At 40.1% G+C, this 26,370-nt stretch overlaps 1 protein-coding gene across 7 annotated transcripts in view; it reads right to left on the bottom strand.

Moving 5' to 3' along the window:
- LOC113537337 (mitogen-activated protein kinase kinase kinase kinase 4) overlaps positions 1–22,088 on the bottom strand; it is a 55,745-nt gene extending 33,657 nt beyond the window's left edge. For 5 of the 7 annotated variants that reach the window (XM_026931757.3, XM_026931758.3, XM_026931760.3 and 2 more), the window contains exons 1-2: positions 21,585–22,088; positions 21,194–21,259 (exon numbers count right to left, since the gene is read on the bottom strand). In XM_026931757.3, the coding sequence (XP_026787558.1) occupies positions 21,194–21,259; positions 21,585–21,641 (123 nt within the window). In that variant the 5' untranslated portion in view covers positions 21,642–22,088. The remainder of the gene's footprint in view (positions 1–21,193; positions 21,260–21,584) is intronic. The other 2 variants (XM_026931761.3, XM_026931763.3) reach the window with 1 other exon arrangement.
- Between the last annotated feature and the right edge of the window lie 4,282 nt (positions 22,089–26,370).

Raw genomic sequence — 26,370 nt, 5'->3', positions numbered from 1 at the left:
AGATAATAGTGCAGGAAGGAATGCTAAAGAGCTGCCTCTCAAACAGGAAGTGGTGAGAATCAGATTGGCAGTGAGGAAATGAGACGGGATCTGGGAGTGAAAACAGCATATAAACATATGATTCGAGATATCCTCCAGACACTAACTGTAATGAATCTGAAATAAAGAGCTTGGTATACTACATAGTGTGTTGTGTAGAGATCCCAAAGACTGTTTTTTTGTGTTTTTTACATTCTCTAAGTAACTATTTACATTAATTAACATTGCAGCTGTACTACTAGTGCGTCAGTATTGGAGTGGACTCACTATAGACTCATTAGAGCATTACACAGGCGTGTGTTAATCTTCCACAGGCTTAGCAAGTACTACAGCTACAGTGCCCTCCATGATAGAGTTATAACAGACATAAAACTTAAAACAAGCCAGATGTGAACTTAGCTGGCCTCCAAAAGTGAGAGGAACTCTTTCTGTAAAGAGTCACTTAAAGGAAATACAAGCACAGAGATTTAATCTGTTCCCTTACGTATTGGTAAAAGTAGGGATGGAAAAATAAACAATTCTTCAAACTTTTAAATAGAATTAAAAATAAATCCTAAAGCCTAGAGCTGTCAAATGCCTTAAAAAAGTTTTTCAAATTTTAATTACTGGAAAGATTTCGAATGCATTGAAATATTAACAAGTCTATTGTAGACACTAATAAGTAATTAATGATTAATTAACAGAATAATAAGCTACTAATTAGCAAACTTTAATGTAAAGTTTCTTAGGTGATCTGGGATCCACAAATATCCACCATCTTTAACTCGACTTCATGCAGGAACAGTATATTTATGCTGAATTCCAGATGGCTTTCACCATACATACTCACTCCATAGGGTGTAACACTTACAGTTCCAGAGCATTTTAACTCAGGTGAGATTAGCGTAGATTGGCCAAATGTAATGTAAAAATGCTATAGTCTGATACATTCTAATTTCACCGTATACTCATTTCTGAGCAACAAACTCTGTTGTTTCTATCAGGGTTGCCAGATCTATCAGATGTTCCCACCACTTTAATTATGATCTGTGTGAATGATGCAAGATCATGCTGCGAAAGCAAAATATCGATTACACAGCTGCTAATAAGCAATTAGCCGAACAGGGAGGAAAACCAGCATGAGAACGGCTGCATGCTAAAGCAAAGGCCTGTGCTTGAACAACCCCTGGGAAGCAGCCAGAATCTACATAGACACACATCCACACACAAAGGCACACACATCAGGTTAAACAGGCACACTTCTATATATATATATATATATATACACATATTCCCACAGTCTTGCATGCTCCTCCACCCTCCTGAACACTAACCAGATGAGCACTCGAAGTAGGAAGAGCCAAGCACCACAAGATACGAGCACAATGCAAAGCTGTGATACACCAGCTAACACACTTTGGCCTACTTCTGACTACATCATAACCAGACCATGATCTGTAGTCACTCTATCTAAGGTCAGATTACTCCCAGTCTCAGCCTCAGACACTCCACCTAGGCTTTGTGGATTGTGTGGTAACTTTTGTACACTTTTCTGGCCAAATGTTTCAGAATTCTCAAGGCTGAATCTGATTGGCTGTCCACATTTCAAGGTATACATGTACTTCCATAAAGCAGCTACCAATGGAGAAATTAATATAACTAAAATCTGTGACAATAAGATTTTTCAAAGCCACTGGATTAAAAAAAAAAAAAAAAAAAAAAAAAAAATGCGGCACATCTTAAATAGCTATTTTGGGTGAGTAATGTCAACCAGACAGCCTCTTGATCACGTTTAGTGCTGAAAAATCCTGAAAAATTAGACTAGTTTATGAGACTACATTGCTCTGAATTTCTACTACAGCTCCAAAGCATCTAGAACCAGACTAGAACTTTGAACATGCTTTACACAACCAGCACATCTCTCCTCAAGTATCAGGTTTTGGTGGAGTTGTACTAAAAGGGAGGACAAAGGAGAATATTAAATATTTGGGGGAAAAAACCCTAGACCTGTTTAGGGCAGTGAATTAAAGTAAAATCGATACTTCGCTTTTGTATTCTGTTAGGTCCCATTTGGTTTCAGGAAATCGAAAAGCAGGAAAACACAGAGGCAGGGAAGAAAATGCTCTAACATATGGTGACAGGAAATGTAAATGTTTCACAAGTCACGAAAATCACCTGAGCACTATATATACTGTGGTGTATTATTTTTCCGTTCTTCAGTCCAGATATCCTGAATAAATCATACTTCTGCTGGAATATGCCATAATGGAGCTCAGCTTGCCATCATGTGTTTCAGTCATGCAGCTCAAATGTCAAAAAAAAAGGGGGGAAGGAGAAAAAAAAAAAAGATAACATGTTTGTGGCACTTCCTGTGGTTGGGTCGAATCAGGATTGAATCGTGTTCTCGCCGTGAACTGACGAGGTAAAAACAAGAGAGTTAAATTTAAATGGACTAAATACTGCATACGTGAAGGTTATAGCACTCAAATCAAATTCTTGATAATAGTCTCAGCTAAGTTCATTAGGTTCAGAACTGAAAACTACTTTAGACCGCCTTGGGTAGGCAATTAGAAGAGCACACCACACACCACACGACTGGCTGTTTAATTCTCAATCCTCACATTTTTTTTTTAATAGAAACAGAGAAGCACGTCAAGTTTTACATTCGGTCCTGTCACTTCATGAATTATATGCTTCTTGTTGTGTAGTTATTACAGATGTTCCATGGAAAAGATCTGATCTTAGAGTCATTCATTTATCTATGACTATGATTGAGCCATAAAGGAAGGCAGGCAGCAGGAGGACTCCTGAGAAACACAGAGCAGTGGTGGAAAAGCAAGTTGGGGAGACCAAGATAAATGGAGCGCTCAGGCCATTTGTTCACTGACAGCTTGTGTATTGTCAGGGTTGAGCCCATTACACTGCGCAGGGTGAATAGGGCCTCTGCTTTACCGCGACAGCAGAGTTGCTCTAACACAGCTGCTCGATCACCTGCCCCAAAGAGTCAACGGCAGTGTCTCAAATTGTTTACTTTCAGGGCTAGAGTGTTCACAGTGGAAAATCCGTTGAAATGTAATGCATTATTAAAAATCTGCATGACAAAATTACACTGCAGAGAATTTAAGTGGGAACCCTTGACACTTTTTTTTTGTAGTCTGCACTGCCTGTCGGAAATGGAGGAGAAATGTGTCTAGTCCAAAATGGCTGACGCAACAAACAGGGAAAGCTGCACCACCGGAAATACAAAATTAACCTTTATTATATGTGTCAAAAGTTTATTTTGTGATGAAATTCTGAGTTTACTGGTCTACCTTCACGCGTCGGTTTCCTACGTTACCCACAATGCCGATCGATTCCTGCTGATAGTGTCACCAATGGGATTTAGCCCTCGCTTCATCTCTAACTACAGGGAGCAATGCAGCAGCACTTTAGTCCTTTAGTCTCAAACAGATCAGGTTCCAAAGCTTCAACTTTCATGCTAATACCACAGTCAACACCATAGATCACTAACTAGCCAAGCCGAGTCTCTGCCATGACTTGGTGCAAATGCATCATATGGCTGCGTTGCATTCTGGAACTTGGAGTCCAGTGTTTGCTGTATCCATTAGTTATACGTTAGATTTCGCATTAATATAACACTGAATGTTACTGGAAAATGGTGATCAAGAAAAGATGTCCTTGCTCTTTTGTTTCAGGCGCTACCAGCAAAATCTGCCATGACATCTCCTTTCCATTTAGCGCAAAACATTAATGCGAAGTCCAGGTACTAGTCAGTCAAGTACATGGTGGATAGTGTAACATGCATTCAGCTAGAGATCAGAACTTCTAATTCCTGACCTTGGCGCAGGAAAGGCCAAAGAAAACGGCCCCTCAACCCTTTCTACTCAGGAACTCAGGGTAGTTTTCTCAACTACAAGTTCCTCAGACTTTAGAGAGTGACGTCAAATCAACATGACTGTGCACAGCATCTGTATTAAACAAAGCAGCACTTTATGCTGTATATACAAATATGTGCTTTAGATCAACCAACATACAGATATATCCACTTGTTAAATCCATGGCTTTGAATATATAGATCGTTGTTTTAAGGGTGTCACAAAAGTCAGGAACCAATGGGAATATTTTGAGCAGGTATGATAAGATATGCAAAACCTGCAAAAACCTGATACAGCGGATGAGGAAAAGGTGTAGAGCGTATGGGCGAACATGTAGAGTATATGATGTAAATAATAAATACAAATGTAGTTTTACTCCGTTTGGGTCCTGAATTTTCTTACACACTGTTTGGATATTTTTCCCCCCTACTTTCTAGCTCAAGTGCACGAGGGTTGAAACTGATGTCATTCCGAGCTCCGACTTCCCACTTCCGAGGCAAAGCCAGGACACGAGTGAATATGCTGTGCTGGTTAGAGAGAGGGGCGGGCCTTCAGTTCAGCTGGGTTTATGCAAATTTTGCATACACAAATGCCAGAAAAAAACTAAATACAGTGATAATGGTTGGCTGAGGTGGTGAATGAAATGGTTTTCCAGCTAAATATGACACCATATCAGCTATATCCCAGACCAAGTGGAAACAGGGTCAAATGCATCTTTATGGACGTGGAGAAGCATGTGGCCAGATTACATTTGTAGTGTGCTGGCTAAAGTGTCCCAAACATCATGAAAAGTCTGCATGTGGCCAGCTACTTTTGCTCTCCATCCATGCTGCTATGTCTGATACATGTAATGTAATTTCCTTCTGTTTGTCCAAAGGGTATTCTGCATAAATTATATTAAATATAGAGATTTAACTAACATGTACACTACCGGTAATATGAGGTCCTCTCGCATATGGATGCTTTTTCTAATGATTCTCAACATGAGCTATGTGCATACCCACAGCAAACGATCCTTCAAAAACAAATGGAGCTCTGCCCGAGTAAGTGGATGCAGATTGCAAGTAAACTGAGACTGGACAACACCACTGATCTAACAAATGTTCTTTTTCCATCTTACCCTCCCTCTCACACGCAACACACACCTGCAAAGAGCAGGGTGAAATGGTGAAGTGAAAGAGAAAGCAGAAACAGGCGGAGCCTGGAGAAATAATGAGAGAAGTTAAGCCAAGAAATCAGCAGCAGTCTACAGGACTGGCTCAAGCAGTGGACAATAATGGCGTGGCTATTGATTGAGTAATGCTGCAGCTTGAAGCAGTTCAGCAGAATCACTGCCGAACGTTCCGAACAAAACATTAGGTATGATGCGCGGTAGACCGTAAAGCCGATATCGATGGAAAGATTGCCGGAGTTCTTGGATAATCCAGAGAACTTTTCCAATCATCTGAGGCCCCATCTACACGTATACGGATATTTTTGAAAACAAGGTTTTATCTGCGTTTTGGCCTTTGGCACAAAAACAGCATTCTGGGTCAATGAAAATGAAGCTTTTTTATTTAGTTATTTTTAAAAATCTTCCTTGGTGAAGACGTATTAAAACTCCATTTTCACCATTTTCATTACGACTCTGTGTATCATGGCTGCTGACTAGATTATACTAAGTGGTTTCTTATTTGATAACATGGTGGCAATTTAATTTCTCTTTGTTTTATTATTACATCCTCGGCAGCGGCGCCAGAATACAATATGTACTGCACTTGAATCTGGAATCCACCGCTCTAGTGGTAAAAACAGCACTGACAAAGAAGATTTTGGAGATTGGGTCTTGTTGACTTTCTACTTAAGTGTATCATCATCCACACATATGAATCCTTGCTTGTCATTTTTCTGGGGTTAAATTCGAGGGGTAAAAACTACATTTTCAAAAATATCCATGTGTGTGTACATGGGGCCTGAGAAGCTTAACAAAAGACAGATGCGAACAGACATAAAAGAATAATGACATCATATTTACTGTCTGCTTTATACACACCATCACTAACGATGATGTAGCTTCTCCTCAAGTGGCATTGAAAGCAAAAGTCTGAGTCCTGCTTTGGTTCCAACAACCACATTCTTCAGCCGCTTGGCTGACTGCACTTGGATAAAGCGAATTCCAGCAATCTGGACTCTTTGATGTAGGGAATCTGCTGTATAAGCAGCCCAAGGAGGTGAACTCTGCCCTCAGGCTGCTGGGCAAAACCTTGCAAAGCCTTGAGTCAACAGATTTATTAATACGCTGTCTACTGGTGTCTATGTCAGAATCTGTAAATCCAGTGGAAAAACCTTTGTGTACATTTGTGTATATGCCTTCATTATTAATGTTGAGATTACAATCAAGAGCTCATAGGGTTAGAAAAGTGTTGGGTTTAAAGTGTAGGATTAAGGACGAAAAAAGTAAAACAGCAAACAAAATGAGCTAAATCTCCCTGCCAGTAAAGTTATCAAAAGTTAGCCGAAACATAATGCCTATAAGCTTGAGTTTTTAACATCTCAGCCTGTTGAAAGACATAGTAGTGGAGGGTCATATGACAATAACAAGGTTCAACTTTGAAAAATAAATTATGAACTTGCAGAAGCATTGAAGCTATGGTGCAAGACTGTCCTTTTACCCAAACTGCTTTTCATCAATGTGAAATAATTATGTAGACTGAAATAGGAATTACCAACCTGAGGGGTTAATTAGGATTCATTGCGGGTGAAGCCGTGAAGCAAATGGGAATAGTGTTCCTATAACAAAGGATTAATATGGTAACATCACACTGTGGTAGCTGCTTGATTTTTAAATGGGTAACATGCCTCAATGATGTAGCTAGTATAACTGACGAATGAGGCCAATGTTTTGCCTTGCGGAAGGGGTATCTGATTTTATCTGCAAGGTGTAGCTACAGGTTTTCATTCCAACCAAGCAGGACCTACATCTGATTCCACCTGCTGATCAGTTGATCTTGACGTTCATTCGACTAGCAGGTATGGCTCCTGTTTGGCTGGATTGAAAACCTGCAGTCAGACCAACCCTTTGCTGATAAGATTGGACATCCCTGCCTTATAGTCTCTTAGGGGTGAGGGTTGTCAGAAATACTAAACAGTACCTTTGCTTGTCACTGGGGTGGTACTCTCCATCTTTTCTACCTTTAGCATGCATATTTTACCTAGGAAAGCAAAGTTTACCTTTGCGTTCTGGTCAACCAGTGGCCAGGAGTCCAAAAGAGCAAACTTGGCAGTGCTCTCTGGGTAGGAAGGACAGTGTTACTCCCTCCCCAGTCAAGTGACACTAGCGAGTCATGGGCATGTGCGAGCTCATGTATGTGAAAGAGGCGTTAGCGCTTTCCTCCAAGTGTTTTTCTACACAAGTGACATAGCACGAGCAATAGTTCGAAAAGTTGCAGTGGCTGGTGCACCTGCTAGCCTTCCCCTTCTCTGGCTGGTGGCTAGTTAGAGCTACTTAGTGGAAATGGGCAAATAACAAAATTGGGATAAAATACAAAAGTAGTACATCCTTGAGGTCCCTTAAAATAGGAATTTATAGCCAACCCTCAGTTCCCCAGGTAAGATACACACTAAAGGCAGAATGGATGTGGACAACAAGCAAAGAGAGTTTACTATCTTTAATTCCTGACATGCATTTTGTTCCTCGGTTATACTCACTACATGATTGTGGCATGTTACCCATTTAAAAATCAAGGCTGCTTGCATGGTGTGATTTTAACATAGTAATCTTACATGTTATGAGTGCATGATGGGAGCACTGCTAACACTATCATTTAGCTAGAAATAACATCCACCCTGTAAAGTGATTACAGGACCCTTTGGGGCTGCTAACAACCATCCACTTTGGGTAACAACAGTGTAACTGTGGCAACTTCAAAATGGGGAATTTTTTGTCACCGTCTTCAAAGAGCCTGGGATTAAACTAAACACAAGCTGTGCAGTGAGCGGGGTATCATATTCACAGCAAGCTGTAATAAAAGATCCCCACTTATGGAAAGTGCAAGAGTGCAATTATTCACCCAGCAGAGATGTAAAAAGCGAGACAGAATTTCTTTTAAACAAAATGTGACTTTAAGAAGAGAGATCAGGGCTTTAGGACCTGCTGGGGGTTCACGAGTGAGAGCAGATTAGACCACGTTAGCCTAAACAGAGTGCCTCTATTCAGCCAGTGTCAGGACAGTCAGGGTTTTTTGCTCTTGTGACACCTATTATGGCATAGGAAAGAGTGGGTTGGGGGAAAAGATACAAAGGAGTCAAGAGACAAGTACAACAGAAACCAGGTCAGGTGATTTTATGTAAGAATGAATGTGTGTGTTTGGGGAGCTTAGCAACTATTCAAGGGGTTAGGTGAGACGTCCCCTCCCCAATGCCTCAGCACCTCATTGCTTTTGTTCAGCCTTTCCATTCTCTCTCCAGGACCATGATGGCACTGGGCCAGAGATGAGTGTGGAGTCCGATAATGCCTTGGTCAACGTGACACTTGCCTACCAGCTGACACATTCAACACCCAACCACTTTACCCATAAGGACACAGGGGTGAGTTAACCTCTGCCATTTAACCCAATTCTGTCAGCCTCCAACATTCAACACAATGAGGACAGAACACCCATTATTCCTTTAACAGAAGAGTTCTGCCATCCAAAGACAAAAAGGGAAATTTGCAAAGTTTAATACTTTACTCCACAAAATGTATAATATTTTAGGTTTTGTCTAAGACCCTAAGCAGAGCTACAATGTTTTCAGACTGTTTTTAAACCTTAGTGGCTGAGAAAATAGCAAAACGGGCCTTATTTAGAGAAGGAGAAAGCAGAGCAAAAGAAATGTGCCTGTGGCCCATGACTCCCTCTAACACACTAACCCACAATTCAGTTTCCATTGAACTAAATATAGCACTTAACCACAGTAAGGGCCGTTAACTCTAAGTGCTAGATGCATGACTTGAATACAAAAGATAGTCAAGCAAAAGAAAACTTGTTGACGCCGCTAAAGCCATCTTTATATTTTCACTCCTGGTTACTGTAATACTGGTCTACAAATAGGTGAGAACATGTGCATCTTGTTTAATAAATAAATAAATTAAAAAAAAAAAATTAAAAAAAAAAAAACAGATATAGATACTGTGACTGAAACTGCAACCTCAAGTTCCACTTCCTCAGCTAGAATTACAAACATACAGCACACCCAGTGTGGGAGACACCACAGATGCTAAAACAGGCGGCCTTGTATACACTGTGTGTATGTATGTATTTCTAAAATACAAGACCGGTGGTGTTGTGTGTTTATAAGGCACAAACTTGGCTTAAAAATAGTCAAGTCTGCAATTAAAGAATGCAGCGTTTAAAAGAACCCTCACAACATGAGTCATGGCAATCCTCAAAAACCTTTGAATGTCAAAAATAGACAACTTGGCCACAGCCATATGGCCACCATTCGCAAGCCTCCACTTTTCTGTGTCTCTTATTTATGCTTAGCATGCAACACTTGATAAGCACCAGGTTTCAGCAGCATCAGTGAACATCCTACCACCTCAGCTTTCCCATAAATCCCATGCACATAGTAACTTTTATTCAGGAATTCCATGCTAATTAATCTTTAAGGAGATAAGCACAAATACTATGCAAAGTCAAACTACTGGGAAAATAGGTGCGGCAATCAGGACAATCAGTATAATTCCTGGTAAGTTATCCGGAGGTCTTGTGCAAAAAACTTTTCATTAACAGAAAAGTTTATTAAGTCTTGATGACTATCTAACCCTCGAAAAACATCAGCACAGTGCAGCAACAACAGCAGGCAAGCCAACATCAACAAAGAAGAAGAAAAATAGAAAGCTCCGATTAAAAAATTAAGGAGGTACAAGACATGGTCAAGGCCAGAATGTTCTGCCTGGTGAAGGTCACTACCCAGGTTGTCTCATTTATAAGCAAACTGACAGCACAGTCTAAGAAATAGGATAATGGGTGGAAAAAGTAGTCAGGGAACCCAGGGCCAATAGATACTGTGAAGCAGATCTAACAACCAGAAAAAGAAAGAAAGAAAAACAACAAATCCTTGCTGACTTTTGCCAAACATAAATTTTCAGTTGGTATGTTGTAATATTTAAACACTGCTTTGTGGTGGTGTGATGTAACTTAATACTACAACACCACACAACACACATTGACTTGAGTCAATGTGATCTGGCTGACAGTAAAACATTAGTTGCTAGGTGAATTAAATATTGTGCACAGAAGATAGATGAACCATCGTCTCAGAATTAAGAACATGCAGGTATGTGGAAAACCTGACGAACCAGCAAAATAAAGTTTGCTGCAAAGCTGCCATACAGCTCTCCTCCTTGCAAGCCACCTTGTGGTTAAACAAACAGGCAAGTAATGTATTTTATGTGTGATGCGAAAAGAGACCACCAAAGCTCATAGCTGAAAAGTTCGCCAATGACTTGCTGATCATTTGTCAAGGGTGCAAACGGGATCAGATACCTGTTCATTTTCCTTAGTCTGTATTATGCACTTAACAAGTAACAGGGACGGTGGTAGTTAAGTGGTTAAAGCATTGGGCTACTTATCAGAAGGTTGGGAGTCCAAATCCCAGCACCATCAAGCATCATCAAGCTGCCTCTCTTGGATCCTTAAGCAAGACAGAAACCCTCAGTTGTGTCCTCTCTTAATTGTAGGTCACGTTAGATAAAAGTGTGAGGTAAATGTAAAAAAGGGACTGTGGTGCCTTTACTTGCCTGGTAGGCTAGCTAATAATTGTATGATTTGTCCTCCCATGGATAAGTAGGAAAAAAAGATGCATTTGTTACCAAATCTTGAGTGGTTGAAACAAATGCCACCAAAAAACATTGTGTGGAATTTATGTCACCTTCTGCGTAAGGGGTTTCATGGTAAATGTGAACACTTACATCAGTGGAAATACCACTTAATGGCTGGTTATCAGTCTGTTGAAATGTATGCTGATAACATCCCAAGGTTTTGCGTTTAAAACGGGCATAGATTCCCTGTTCCTCCTTCTGAGAGTGTCTCTGCAGGCTCAGAGTCAGGTGAACCCCTTGCTGGGACACACTGTGGGTCCATATGGCCCTGCCTGGTATTAGACAGCATTAGACAGCTTGCACTAAGAGGATGTGTTCATCCACTGCCAGTAGAACGCCACAGGCAGACTCCAAGCTGTGCTTCTGCAGCGTCTCGGAATAGAAATGTAATTTGGATCAGTTTTGTTTCCAGTTCTCAATGAGTGTTGTAGAGTGCTATAGTGAAGAAAGGAAAAGAACAGGGAAAAAGAAAGATGGTCCAGTTGGCCATCCCTTATTTAAATAAGTGCGTGAAATAAGTTAGTGTGTTGAAATAGATCAGCGAATGAACAGAATCCTACGTGAAATGGTTATTACACAAATGCACTTAGAAGGAAGCGGAATATTTCTCTGCGGGGAAACACAGCTAAGATGTTTGTTGGAAGACTGCAGGTGTTTTACATGCAAGCTTGCAGCCATTTGCATCATCTCTCATGGCTCAGCAGACGAGTCATTAAGGTTGTTATGTTGGGCCACTTGAGCGAAACTCTCAGGAGTCATACAGATGTCTGTATAAAGCTGTGCATAACTAGTACATAACCAGCTTTAGCACCACCACTGGCTGCCTGTTTCCTTAAAAACTGACTATATTTTTATTACTAGCTTTTAATTCTCTTAATAGTGTAGCACCTTCATACATCTCTGAATGATTAACCAAACCTTTTAAAAAACTGAAACTAATCCATGTTTCTAGACATGTAAAAACTGACTCTAAAAAAGCAGCCCGGATACATAATCTCTGGATTAAAAATGGTTGCAGACGGGCTAACATTCTTGTATATGGCAGTCAATATAAAGAGTAGGCCTATAGCCTGTGTAGGCTATAGATAATGTAGCTGGCCATTATCTTGAAAGCTTCAGGTCTGCTGTGAAGACGATCTATCAAATTTGCTTCTTTCTTTTAATGGATTTGCCCTTCCATGGCCTGTCGTACTTGTCAAAAAGGGCTGCATTATCCATCGTAATCTCTTAATAATATTATTCTAGGACAAAGGCTGCATTTTTGGATGATGAATACATCACATAGAAAATTAGCCATTTTGTCATCCATCTTGTTTCACCAAGACCTTGATAGTGGTTGTAATGGATTTAATACCAAGCTGATAGCCAGTTATGGGTCCCACTGGGAAGATATGATTATTGAGGTGGATCAAATGGATTATGATAGTCTCAAGTGCTTCGAGTATCTGGCTTTCGCATCACCTCTGTAGCAAACCATATTGTTATTACTGGAAGCAGTGTGCCCTTTGTTCATTTGATGAAAAGTTCATTTTAAGCCCTGAACCTAGCTAAAATGCTCATTCTGTATTATCTTTGCTCACTATAAATATGGTGCCTCAAACAGATCACAAACTGCACCTTTTCATGAGTAGTGCTGATGCCACGAGGCTTGAAAATGGCTGCCACGGTAGAATAAGATGGGAAACAATTAGACACCATGTCTCATCTGCCACAAAGATGACTAGCTTCAATGGGCGAGGAAAAGAGAAAAACAATTAGGCTTTTTCTCTTGACCCATGGGCTACCATGTGACTTGCCTCCTTCTGCACAGCACTAGCCAAATATAGCAGGCAACAGGCCCGGGTCATTAGTTACCATGGGACCAAACAAGTAAACAGTAGCCAAAAGGGTTTGTCACATACACACTGAATTGGAAGCCAGTGCCAAAATGTAGCCCTTACAAAAGCAAAGCTGGAGAAGCAGGCCAGTAGAGTGTACAGATTCCACCATAGCTGCTTACAGCTGAACAAAAACCACACTAGGGGCCTTTAGGGGAGATTCTGAAATGGCGGATAATAACAGAGAACATCATGGAAAGACAAATAGAAAAATGGGATGAAATGCCTGAGGTGGCTGTTGTTGTATTTATAACATATAGCTGTGCACCTCACTCCCTTCGAGCTCTAGCATGGCTCAACTGGATCCACCACCCCACAAAGGAACAAGAAAGACATGCATCGTCTCTCTGTCCTGGCAGCCTGGCGGTGGAATGAACTTCCTTTGGCTGTCTGAACAGCTGAGTCACTGGCTGTCTTCAAACCAAGACTACAGATCGACAGAAAATCCGTTGACTTGCGTTTTCTTTTCTTGCTGTACTAACTTGATCACTTTTAGCTTGACGGTATTCTTAGACCCTGATCTGTTGAACTAGCATAATTATATGTTTTTGATAGAGACTACAAATCACTTCTGCAAATTGCTCTGGATTAAGGAAAATGCTGTAAATGTAAAACGTGAATATTACCGGTTAAGAATATAAATGTCTAACATTTACATATCATTGGTTCTACTGTAAGATATTCCTTGATATCTTCTCAGTTTATGAAACTTGGTACAACATGAGAAACTTTTATAGTAATAAATCAGGGAAAAAAAATCTAGAATTACTGCATCAGCACCTCCTTCTTCCAGTACGAAAATACAGCTATTCACACGGCAAAAATCCTGGAGCCTGTGAAAGTTTCAGCAAACAGCTGTTGTGAAGAAGGAGTCACGGAGTGTACAGATTGGGAGCATGTGTACTTTGTGTGACCCTGGATGCTGGCAATGAAGCATGGCACCATAACAGGAGGTGAGACTGGTTGAGGGCAGAATTCTCACCCTCTGTTGGGCATTCCCCACACTGAGCACTTGTAGGCCAAGCTATTTAAGGCAAGTCTGGCACCTCGGAGTAATAATGCACCATGTAACACTGTGCCACCTCTGGTATTGTCAATACAGCTACAGTTACTGTTTCATTCATTTGAATGCAACAGTAAAGCAAATTTGGCAGTAGGATCGTGAATAGTGACCAAGGATATGGAAGGAGGATGGAGGGCTGAGAGGTCGAATCAACGACCGTCACTAACCTTGGACAATGGGTGGGTGGTCTTATGAGATTAAATGAAGGAATATAAAAGAAAAGCCCAGCTGGGATCCAACAAATGACACAAAGCCTTGCACTCAAGTCCAAAGAGTACAGTGAAGTCAAGGCCAGAGGGGGAATTAGTTTGACTATATATGGCCATTATATGGTGGAATTATTCTCGCTCGCTCTCATACACTGCACATCCCAAGAATTTAGTGTCTTTCTTTAGTTTGAGGCGGTTTTAGAAAGGCCACCTGAGGATTTCCATTCTCAAATGCCAGCTGGCACAGTGGCGGAGTGATAAAAACCTCAAACAGATTCCACAAAGCTCTGCTCAGAAACTGCTCGTCCTCTACAAGGCATTAAGCTTTTCAGACAGCATCAGTAATGCCTTTTAAGGCTACTGTTAAAAAAAATAAACTTTATTTTCACATGCCACCAGATCTTTTCCTAGCAACACAAAGCCTAATTAGATAATTGCACGAACATTCTGCAGTCAAAACAGTCTCAAAATGTGGCCGTAACCTCAGTACACAGTGCCTTATGACGGCCATATCTTGAAAAGCATCAAACAAAAATATGCCACTGTCAAGAAATCTTCACACTTCAGCTTGTGAAACAGCACTCACCATCTAGAAACGCTGATGTATCTATTACTAGATCAGTGATACAACAAAATATCAGCGGCACAGTACACTAAACTACACTATACCAAAAATATATGGCATAGGATAAGTAAGATACAATTTGCTAGTTTACAAAGTGTTATATTTCAACATTTCTTAATCATCTTTAACAAACACCAAAAAAAAAATGTTCAGAGTAACGCTGCACCCAAAAAAATCATTAAAATCATGATTTTGATTCACTTCTCAATGCAACATGATTCAAGAACAGCATCAGTATGGTGGCATTTGCACTCGGGCAACCACTGCATAAAAACACTGCATGAAACACTGCCACGCTTCCTCTTTATTCACTGTGACCAATGACCACACATGTTGTACCGCATGACCTCACAAATGCCCCTAAACACTGAGACTTGGTGATTCTACAGAAGAAATTTTATAAGAATTTTATAAATGGTCCAGTTATATAACTTGACTCCAGTATAACATAAAAAATTTCCACACAGCCAATTTCAGAAACAGGTTTTAGGAGAAAAGGAAGTAATGGATGAATGCAGTCAAACAAGTTTGCCCAATAACGCACAGTGTGGACTGCAGTACAGTAACAATCCCATATTTACCATTAGATCATTGTGTAGAAGACAATACTGGATACACGCTACACAAAACGTTCTGCAGTTCTTCATAACAGCCAGACCCACACATGCAGGCTTCAGCGTCTATCTCAACATGTGATTTGGTGTTGGACACTGGCGTGTTTGTCAGGACTGTCAGTTGATCAGATATGTTCAGAGACCGTGCAATCAGGCGCTGCTGTGGCAAAAAAGGTCAGCCAACAAATAGACCAAGCAGTGCATCACAAAAAGGGAATAGGAACCTGAGTAAGAGACAAAGGAGAGGAGGGGAAGTCTGTTTTGTTTAGATGGACAAATTCATACTGACAAATCTCTGGGAATGAACAGAACAGGCTACTACAAAATCCAGATGTGTTATTAAGTTGAAAAACCCCTAAATTAACTTCAGGCCTACTTCACATCATTAGTTAATTCTAGTCGGTTAGCCTTCACCACACAAGATCAGAGGTGCCAACAAGAAAATCCTAGCAGGCAGAGAGAACAAAAATTTACCACAACTATCCTAGAGTAGGTCAGTGGACAGACAACTATTTTATTTTTTTTTTTTTTTCCCCAACAACAAGAAGAAAACAGCGAGGCAAATGTCTAGTGTGACCGCTACTAAATAATAAGCAGCTCCACCACCAGAGACCACAGTCTTGCCTTCTTGTTCTCCATTAGCTCACAAGACAAAGCAAAAAAGCAAAAGTAACCGCTACTAGAAGCGAATGCATGTTTCACATCCTGCATCCTTTCCTCTTCAGGCGATTCAGTTTTCTGACAAAATCATTTTATTCACGTTTGGTACTGACCGCTGCTTTCTGCTTTAAAAAAGCAGAAAGGCATTCGGTTTTCAGGTGTCTCCAAGAGTCATAAAAAAATTTTTTTTTTTAAATCATAAATGTTCAGAAAAGTGTCCCGGGTTTGAATCTTGGTAACGCCAAAATCATCCATGGAGCCAAGGGAGCAAAATTAGCCATGTTCTCCGAGTGGGAGGGAAAGCGTATTCTCTCTCCCCTGTCAATCACAGCGACACTAGCCAATCATTAACATCTGTGGGTTTATGTATGTGGAAGAGGGCAGACAGTGCTTTCCTCAGGGTGTTACGCTATCTTGTGACACACAGCATGAGCGGCAATTTGAAAAGATGTGGTTGGCTGGTTTTGTGTCTCTCGGAGGTAGCACGTGTTGGCCTTCACCCTGCCCAGTTGGTAGCTGACGTATGATAGGGGAGCTAGCTGATAGAGCTGGCTGGTGGGTGGGAATTGGCAGGGGACCAAGTTGCGGAGAAAATGGGATGGGGGGGCAGGAAATCATACAAGTTGGCACTTCTGCAAGATTTAGGATGTTGCTGATTAGTCAATTAGTTCCTCTACTGGCTGAATCAGTGCTTATAAGTAAAAGAAAGGAACCGATCTGTCATGCTGTCTTTTCAGTGATTTTCATCTCACTTGTGTGCAGAAGTTTACATCCCCATGGTTTCTGGGTGAAAATCTTTTGTTACATGTAAAACTGAAGGAACGTGTGAAACCTGACACACTGAAAGTCTTGTTGGTGTGAACTTTGTCTTCATTTTGTCTTATAGATATACAAACTTTTGCATTCAGCATTACAGTATGGCTCCAAGCCTGCAATAGTAACTTAACACTTTAAAAAAAAAAAAAAAAAGCCACGATGAAACTATGCTATAAAAGAAAAAGGACAAAAATGCATTCGATTTACTGCAATTGTACGTGAAATTCAATCCCTCAACCTCTGTGAAGAGATTATTCCAAAAGCGACTGTTTAACTGAAAAATAATGTTTCGGTCCATGTGTGGTGCTAATACTGGGGTGGCGTCTCGGTGCTTTCATTTCAAACACACTCTTTCCTTCTCTGTGTGAAAGGAGAAGCAGTCTAAACAGCCCACAGAAAGCCAAACAAAACCACCTTTGTAATAAAGCAGTTAGGGCTCTTAGCGACACAACGACAGCTGCTGCCTTCAGCATTAGACCCGGCCTGCTCATTCGTCACTCTGCTAAACAAGACAAGCAAACTGGCCAATCAGAGGGCTCGATACAAAAGAAGAGCGATTGTACATGCAGCACACATACTGTTGAGGAGGAGGGGGGAAAAAAAAGACAAGACATTTAGTTGGGGCAGGCCACATGGCAGTGTATCAAAGGTTTGAATATTCAACGGAGAGTAAGCAAAAGAGCGCCATTGAGCAAAATGTTACTGAGGAAACACCGAGCACATTATGAGCTGACCGCATCTCCTCATGGAATAAATATGCACGCTAAAGCCTTTCATAAAACATCCAGCCTATATAACCCTCATCTCTGCCTACGTCAGACAAATACAATTTGATTTTGTTCTGTATACTTGTGTATTGTGCACTAGCAACAAAGCTTTACCACTAGGGTATAGTGCTGAGAAAAATGTGAAATGATCTGTGCAGCAGGACAGAATTATATTTAAAAAAAAAAAAAAAAAAAAAAAAAAAAAAAAAAAAAAAAAAAAACACCCTTGAACTCTTTGTTCATGAGGCCTGTGAGCTCCGGCACTGAAAAATGGCTGCGTTGTAATTTGAAGTGATGGGCTGATCATTTTTCAAAACCTCAAAGAGAACAGGACATGGCCCTTTTACCTTTGAAAACCTTTTTTTAAAAAAAAAACCAAAAAAAAACCTTCATATCAAATGACTGTGGCTGCGTATCAAATATAGTGAAACTCCGCTCAACCCCAAGACACCATCTGTTCACATATAAGATGGCATGCATGCAAGTTTTTTTTTAGTGAGCAACAAAGCATGTGGCCTAGGAAATGCGTCAATTAAACACATAGATATGAATCTCAGGGTATGAGTTATGCACTCATATAGCACTACTGTATGACCATATACACTACATCATTACAAACCTGAAAGCATTAAGTCACTAATACACCACAGCACTGTTGAATTCATGAGTCTGACTAGCCAGAAGTTGTTGATTAATTTTCCACAAAAAGAAGCTCTGACAGTAGTTCCAACTGTGTGTATATTAATGCGGTCTTTCTAATACGTTATCGTTTCTATAGTAACAAATCACGCAAAGGGACAATTATGGTAGATGTCCTACATAATCCAAGCCTAATAATAAACATGTTTAAAAAAAAATTGTATTTAACAAAGAAAACCTATAGATCCTAATCTTTGTTACGGTGAATCTTTCTGTAAGAAGACATTTATGCAACATATATGGAAGGAGTCTCCAGTGTCAGCACTTTGTTTTTTCAGTACAGAGGAGTTTGCATAATGTTTTTTAATGTTATTAAAACAAAGAGAAGGTGGTGAGGGAACTAGTGTTTACAGCCGTTACAGCGCAAGTGACAACAAGAAGAACTTTCACCAAGCTTCCATAACATTAACGGTAGCTATAAATGGATAAAAAAGTATGAAGTGTCATTTGTTTATTAAATTAAAATTCATAATCATTGGTGAATTGCTGTGCCATAGAGGGAAAAAAAAGATACTTTGGAACGTTTTGTTTTCGGAAAATAGTCTACTTATCAAAATAGTAATTTGGTAGCAGTATCATTATATTGTGCCGCATCACAACACACCTTCACTGATGATTTTCCTAGAACAGTATGCTCCGTCATGTTTTTTTCTGTAAATAGCTGAATAATGGATAGCAATTAATTTATCAAAAAAATGCACAGCACAGAGTAAAGGAAGCAAAACCAAACACAAAAAGTGTGAAAGTACTCCATGTGAGCGTGCACATAAACTTCAGACTTCTCAGCAAGTCTGCTAGCATGTTAAAAAGCTCTTGGTCTATCCTCGTGAAAACTTTCCCTTTCGCAGACTTTTATTTTTTACGTTCGATTTTCTCTCTAAATGTTAAGGTTCTTTAACTGTATCGTGAAAAGGAGCAACATATGCCTTAACCCTAACCTCTGTTTGTGCAGAAAATAAGGAAATGTCTAAAGTCAGCACATTTAGTGTCTTGAGTCTGACTTTGACAACATCCACACATTTTTACAAACGGTTTCTAAGATCCCAAGATTATTCCACACCCAGAAACAAGTGGCCTAAAATGCAGTGCTTGAACAAGCCGAAAGAAAAGGGTCACCTCTGCTGAACTGCAGTTCAATGTAGTGAACATGTGGGAGTGTACAGATGACTTGCTTTAATCACAGAAATGAAGATGAGGATTGTGTAGTGAACACATGTGCTGTGTGAGGTTTGCTGAATATGCATGAGTGTATTACAGCAGTGTAGAAGAGCACATACCAAAGATCAAATCATGAGCAGTTAAACAGGACTATTATTCATGCTTTGCATAATTAAATTAACTGGAATTAACCGATTTAAAAACTCCACTATAATCTATTACTATGGCAAAAAAAAAACAGTCAAAAATTAACAGAAATTGTGCAATGTGGGTTTGGCAATGATTAAAACAACCTAGTACTCACCAAACAATCAGATATCTCATTATTTCACTCAGACATTCACAAACAATTTGCAATCAGGGGCTCATTTAAGAGATTTAAAGATTTATGAAACCATCACTGCAGCACAAAGTAATTTTTAAATAAACAGCATTAAAATATTAAAATAGTAAGCACACAATGCAAACTATGTACCACTATATTTATTTATAGCACAGCACTGTTGAATTCTTGAATCTGATTGGTCAGAAGGTGTTCATTAACTTTCTATAACAGCACAGCTCAGACTTTAAAGCCAGCTATAATTAAATCAGACTTAATAATAAATAGATACAAAAATGTGAAATTTAATTAAGAAAATGTCTAATCCTTGAAATGGTAACTCTTGGTGTAAGAAGATGCTTATTTAATGTTTATGAAAGGAGCCTCCAGTGTCAACGCTTTGCACAAGTAAGTTTTCCATCATGGGAAAGTCTTCACAACCGCAAACCAGCTGTGGTCTGTGGCTTTTTTTTTTTTTTTTTTTTTTGTCTTATCTTCGAGAGAGAGAGAGAAAGAGGCTGGTGATGGAACAACTGTTTATAGTTGCATATGATATAATTTATTGTGCAACATAAGTGATAACAGGAACTAACTTGTTTCACGTTTATCTCACAACCTTAAGCGTAACTATAAATAGAGAAAGAGTGTGTCGTGTGTTAATAAATCAATTTCTGAGTGGTAGAAGTAACTCCTCTTCACACCATCATGTTGTGGATTATTTTCCAACAGCATCATGCCATTGTTGTGTTTTATTCCTTACTTGTTGGAGCAATCCGGCTCAAGGTGAATTTAGGTTGCAGATTAGTGCATTAGTGCAACTGGCATCACTTTAGAGCTGCACTTGCAGCATGGCATTTTAACCCATTAGTATAAAGCCATACGTCATAGATCCTCATTTGGAGAACCTATATTTTAATTACTACTTATTTTGACGTCACTTCCTGTGTTACTCTAAGAGCACTCACTGCCTCAAGAATATAGAAAATAATCCTAAAAATATATATTTTTTTACAATAAATGGGACAATAAAGGTCACAACCCAAGGTAGTCGGGACAAACTTCCTTTTCCCTTGCGTCCTGCAAAAGCGGAAGTGGCGTCACCTGCCATGCACGCGCAGCAGAGCGAGACGGAGACACAGCGCGCGCTGCTTTGGCTTGGCTGCACGCGATTTTCAGCACAACAGCAACAACAACAACAAAAAGTTGTGTTAATTGTAAACTAAATGTGAGGTAAATGCTATAAGGTGACACATGAGAGCTCTGTACAAGTCCAGGCGTGTGGAGGGAGGAGGAAATCTCCAGCTCAAGACTGGAGACAAAGACAAAGCCAAAGCCAGACGCTGAGTTACATTGTGTGAAGTGGACATTGTGATTCAGCCAGGTCTGTCACTGACTCCAAGAGTGCCAGTGAGCGGCTTCTAGACTCCTAAACACCATTCTACATGACAACTAAAACTGATTAAAACACGCCTTTGGTCCACAACAGCTCAATGTAACTCCACCCTAACCCCTAACCGTTTAAATGTGAGCTCCAGCTCATTCACACATTCAACACATTGAAAAAGAATAAGAAGAATAAGACTTATAATAATACTAACACTAAGCTACCACAGTGTAGCGGTTTAATCCTAATATTAAATGAGTCCAACCTTGTATACTTGTCCATATGTGCCATTTCCGACCACTTCCACTAATTCAAAAATCCCAGCAGGATCCTAGAAGAGAAAAATAACAAAGAAAAACATCATGTATTAAATGTATACCAGGACAAACATCATTATTTCACTGAAATGAACAGTAAAAGCAGCTGTTGCACTCCGGGCTTCATTTCCAAAACACACACAAGCCAAGGTTTCTCAAACAAAGGAAAAAAAAAGAGCTGAACTCCAACACTGAAAATAAGGTTACTCCAGCGCTCAGTGTGCTTTACACACACACAACGAAGAAAAGAAAGAAAACAAGAAAGACAGACGAATTGGTAAAGCTTCAAATCATTTACAAAAGGAGTTAAAGTGGCTGTATGGACACTCTAATACCCACCCGTAGTGACGACAGGTCTATATCGACTAGACTTTTAGCCGGAGAGTCGTTCGCCATCTTCTCAATAATAAATACAATGTCTCGTCTTCAGTCTCAAGCAATCCTGGGACTGCACTTGTACATCTGCAGTCGGGTTTTTCTAATTTAAAAAAATTATATATACTGCCACGAGAAAGCAAACGGCTGACTCCGGAGCCGTTAAGGTGAAACACACGCACGGTTTTACTCCATGTTGAGGTGGCAGAGCAATTGTGCATGAAAAACACACACACACACAAACACAGGAAGCCGGTCCGCTGATTCACACTGAGGGAAGGGCAGGGCTTAGTCAAAGACAACGCGACCGGGAACTGCAAGAATTACTCACAAAAGAATCACAGGTTAAACCTAGGTGGGAAAAAAAATGTTCAGCTATCACTGAAAAACAATGATTTCACTCCAAAGGATCTAGTGATGAGCTGAGCGCTCGCGCTCTGAGCCGCGCGCACGTGCGTGCTGGGTAATCGGCAGGGTGGTCGAGATTAAAGGGCGTGGCCAAAGGAAACAATCGGATTACAGTTTAGCTACAGTGTGATAATAAATCACTCAGTCTGACACATCCGCCTGTTTAACTGACTGATACATTAATAATGGCCACGGACCCGCCTCCAGGCATGCGTTATGCCATGTTAGAAATGGAGCTATAATTGATGACATAGACTATAATAATTGGATGTTAGGGATCAACAGTTTAAGTCCTGGAGGAACACTAGAAAGATTGGCCAAGGTATGATGGATAGTCAACATAATCTATGCCTAATAATAAATGTGTCGTTATTTAACAACGAAAAACCTATAATCGTGGATATGATGAAGATTTCTGTAATGTTTCTTTAACGTTGATGGAAGGAGTCTCCAGTGCTAGCAGTCAGTAAGTTTTAAGGCATGTGAGAAGAATAAATGATGGCTGGTGAGGGAACGACTGTTTATAGCTGCTCTAATGTAAGTGATAACAGGAACTAACTTGCTTTGTGGACATTCCAACCATCCATCCATTTTCTGTACCACTAATCCTACACAGGGTTGCAGGGAGCCTGGAGACTATCCCAGGGGACATGGGGCTCAAGGAGGGGGACACATCACAGAGCACAAACACACTATGGACATTTTAGAGATGCCAATCAGCCTACAGCACATGTCTTTGGACTGGGGAAGGAAACCAGAGTACCCAGAGGAAATCCCCAAACATGCAAACTCCGCACACACAGGGACGGAGGCAGGAATCAAACCCCCAACCGCAGAGGTGCAAGGCAAACGTGCTAACCACCAAGCCTCCGCTCCCCCCGTGGGCATAAATTTGGTATAAGAAACAATAAAACACCAATCCATCATATATTATTTTCCTACAACAGTACACCTTGTTTTATTCCTTGTGTTTTATTCCTTTCTTGACAGCCACTGATCAGATTTTAGAATCAGGCAATGTGTGACTCTACCCTCACCCTAACCCTAGCAGTTTTCTTCTGGGTTCTCCAGTTTCCTCCTACCTCTCATAGGCATGCCAGAAGATGTGCATGGGCATTAATGTGTGTGCCTTGTGAAGGTCTGCCATCCCATCCAGAGTGTATTCCTACCTCATGCCCAGCGTTCTCAGGAAAGGCTCCAGATCCAACGCAACCCTGACCAGGATAAAGTGGTTACTGAAGATGAATGAATGATGAGAACTGTCTTGTAGAGCTCATGCTTCATGTGGAGTCTGAGCGTCTACTATGTGAGCATATAATTTGTCCATGTCCATGTCCATGCAGGACAGACAATTCAATAACAAGATTTCTGACCTCTGCATTTAACATAAAGACATAGTTGAAGGATTTCAAGGATCAAGATCTCATTTGTAAAACTATACATATTGAAAGTTGATACCATGCCATGCCATGGCATGTTAAGCAGTGTTAAGCCTTGCTTTGAATATAGTGGACAGTAACATCACCGACAAAGCCATTAGTTAGATATAGCTGTGTAGCTAGTTAATACCTTCTAATTAGACCAAACTATTTACAGGCTTGTAGTGTAGCTAGGTAGCCTTAGCTGCATTTAATTAACCAAATTAAGTTCTTTTCAGATGGGAACCAGCTTCTTTCCTGTTTAGCTAAATCCAACATTTTGGATGCATCACTCCAAGGATATGTGGGTTCGGTGTACACCTGAGTACAGCCCAGTATGGTGATTTCCCACTCCAACACACCTAATAAACCTTTTAAATAACTGATGTGTGTCTTTGAGCAGTCCAATGTGTTGCCCCATGGACTGGAATTGATGACTCCTCTTGGATGCAATAAATGTTTAATCAAATGAAATGGTTATATACTGAGCCCAAGAGCCAAGTAGGTGGAATCTAACACAAAACATCCAGAAAGGAGTCAGGCCCCTCCCCCAGTGAGGTGATGGTCCCAGATCAATTTGGAGGCTGTTTGCCAACACGCCGAATCAGCATGAAGTTTGGTCAGCTTCCCAGATGGCTATTCAATTTAGCAGTAGTCTATGTCATGGGGAGCTTTTTGTCCAGACTTTTTACTCTGGCTGACTGAGCTAATGACGGTTACAAATACAGCAAGGTGTTCTCACTCAGTTGATGCCAGAGGTGTCCATCTGTTATGCTAGACATCCAGCATCCCTTGACGACGTTCCCTAAACTAACATACTTTCTAAACCACATCATCAACTCATTCGTCCAGTCACCTTCAGGAGCCGCTTTCACCTGGTCAGGGTTACAATGGATCAGGAGCCTAGCTCAAAAACACTGGGCACAAGACCAGATCACATCACAACAGTATGCCAGTCCATTGCAGTGGTCATTAAATGATGAGTTGAATTATATGCATAAGCAGGGAGATCACTGGTCCAAACTTAAGCCAAGAAAGTGATTGTTTATCTGCAGTAGTATCTGCACATGGCCCTCATTCGCATATCCCTCAGACCTAGTGGGTATCACTGCTGCTACACAACTCCAGAGTCTTGGGTTTATCTGTTTTTTATGCTCGGGTTACTATCTTTGTGGAGTTTTGCATGCTCTGTTCATGTACATATGGGTTCCCCCAGGCTCCCAAAAACATGCAGATAGGGAGATTAGCTATGCTGTGTGTAAACAAGTGTGTGAATGGTTGCCTGCGATGGACTAGTGTCCCATCTGGGGTGAATTCTCCTGTCTTGTGCCCTGAGATTGGCTCGGGATCCACTTCGTTACCTCACCGCGTAAGGTTACTAGAGATGAATGAATGAATTTCTCACTAATGAAATTAGTAAGTCTACATAAGATGATTAGACCTACTTCTAAAATTTTTTTCTCATTTCAAATTTTGTCTTGAAATTGTTTGTTCTATTTGGCCTCTTTCTACTAAGAAACACTTGAAATAAGCAAACATGTCTTCCAATATAACAAGACCATTTCAAGCTTAATATGTCTAAAGCAGGACTACACTTTGCCTATACTGAAGACTTTTACTTGCTAAGACAACACTTGCTTTTTGCAGTGTAAGTTAAAAGCACAAAATAAAAGTAAAACAAATAATAAAAGGGCCAGCGCTGGCCTCATACAAGAAATAAAGGAACTGATACAAACAACCTAATCTTGATTTCACATCTCACAGTAATGAGCGTCAGTAGAACTGAACACAACAAACATCAGTTATCCCTAAATGACTCACCAACTGACAGACAGGACAGACCGGTCAGGCTAGGTGTGTGTGTGTGTGTGTGTGTTTGAATGAGACGATCCTTGTTTTATCAAACCATTTTGCTTCTAAAAGAACAATTTGATGTATAAGCTTTGACTGTATAATCTGCAGCGTTGTTGTATAGCCAGATCTACAAATACTGTAAAAAATGTAAAATGTCTTTTTGTTTTCTGATGAAAGGAATAAATGCCATATCCACTTGAGATAAAACAAAATGAATAGTAAGAATTCTAATGAAGAGCAATTTCATCAGGAATTAAAAAAAAAGCTATGAGAAGGTTGTTTTTTTTCCAAAAAGCTGGCTCAGGCAAATACTTATAAATTTTACTAACACACCAAAACACTATGTTATCAATGATACCCCTTCTGAATTTGCCATCTAGGTGTTTGAGTGTCATCTAACTGCACACAATTGCACAATTCTGCAGTTTTCCTGTTGGCAATAAATGCCGTGGTATACTGTCTAGTCAATATTAAGATAAAGTATTGAGTAAGCAGCCAAATGAAAAGCATGACATCAGACGTCCCATGAGGTCAGATCAACAAGCGATTGAAATGTAAAGTATGACTCAAAGCAAAGTATGACTCCAACATAATGCTGATGTTGTGTATCATAAGGTTATTAGTAATATTAAAGACGATGCTGAGAAAGCAGGATAGAAGGGTAGAAGTTGTAGTGAAAATATTATATTGATGAGAAGGAATACACTGTATGCTTTCTAACTGAACTACATTACATTATACGGCTGTTGAATTCTCAAATCTGATTGGTCAAGAACGTGTTCTGTAACAGCAGCTCTGACAGTAGTGCAAAATATTAATGTATTATCAATATCTACTACATTATCATTACTATAGTAACAACATACACAGGTATGGAGGACACTCCATATAAACTGAATAAAAAACATAATTGTCGATATGATGACATTTTCTGTGAAGAGATGTTTATGTAGCATTTTTGGAAGGAGTCTCCAGTGTCAGTGCTTTGTCACAGGTAACGTTACTTCAGGTTTTCTGACACAGTAAAGACTGTCATTTCTCTGTAACATGACAAGTAGCATTATTTTGTG

Source organism: Pangasianodon hypophthalmus, chromosome 26 (assembly GCF_027358585.1).
Source record: "Pangasianodon hypophthalmus isolate fPanHyp1 chromosome 26, fPanHyp1.pri, whole genome shotgun sequence".
Lineage (NCBI taxonomy): Eukaryota > Metazoa > Chordata > Actinopteri > Siluriformes > Pangasiidae > Pangasianodon > Pangasianodon hypophthalmus.
Note: the sequence above shows the minus strand (reverse complement) of the source record. Positions and strands in the feature narration are given on the sequence as shown.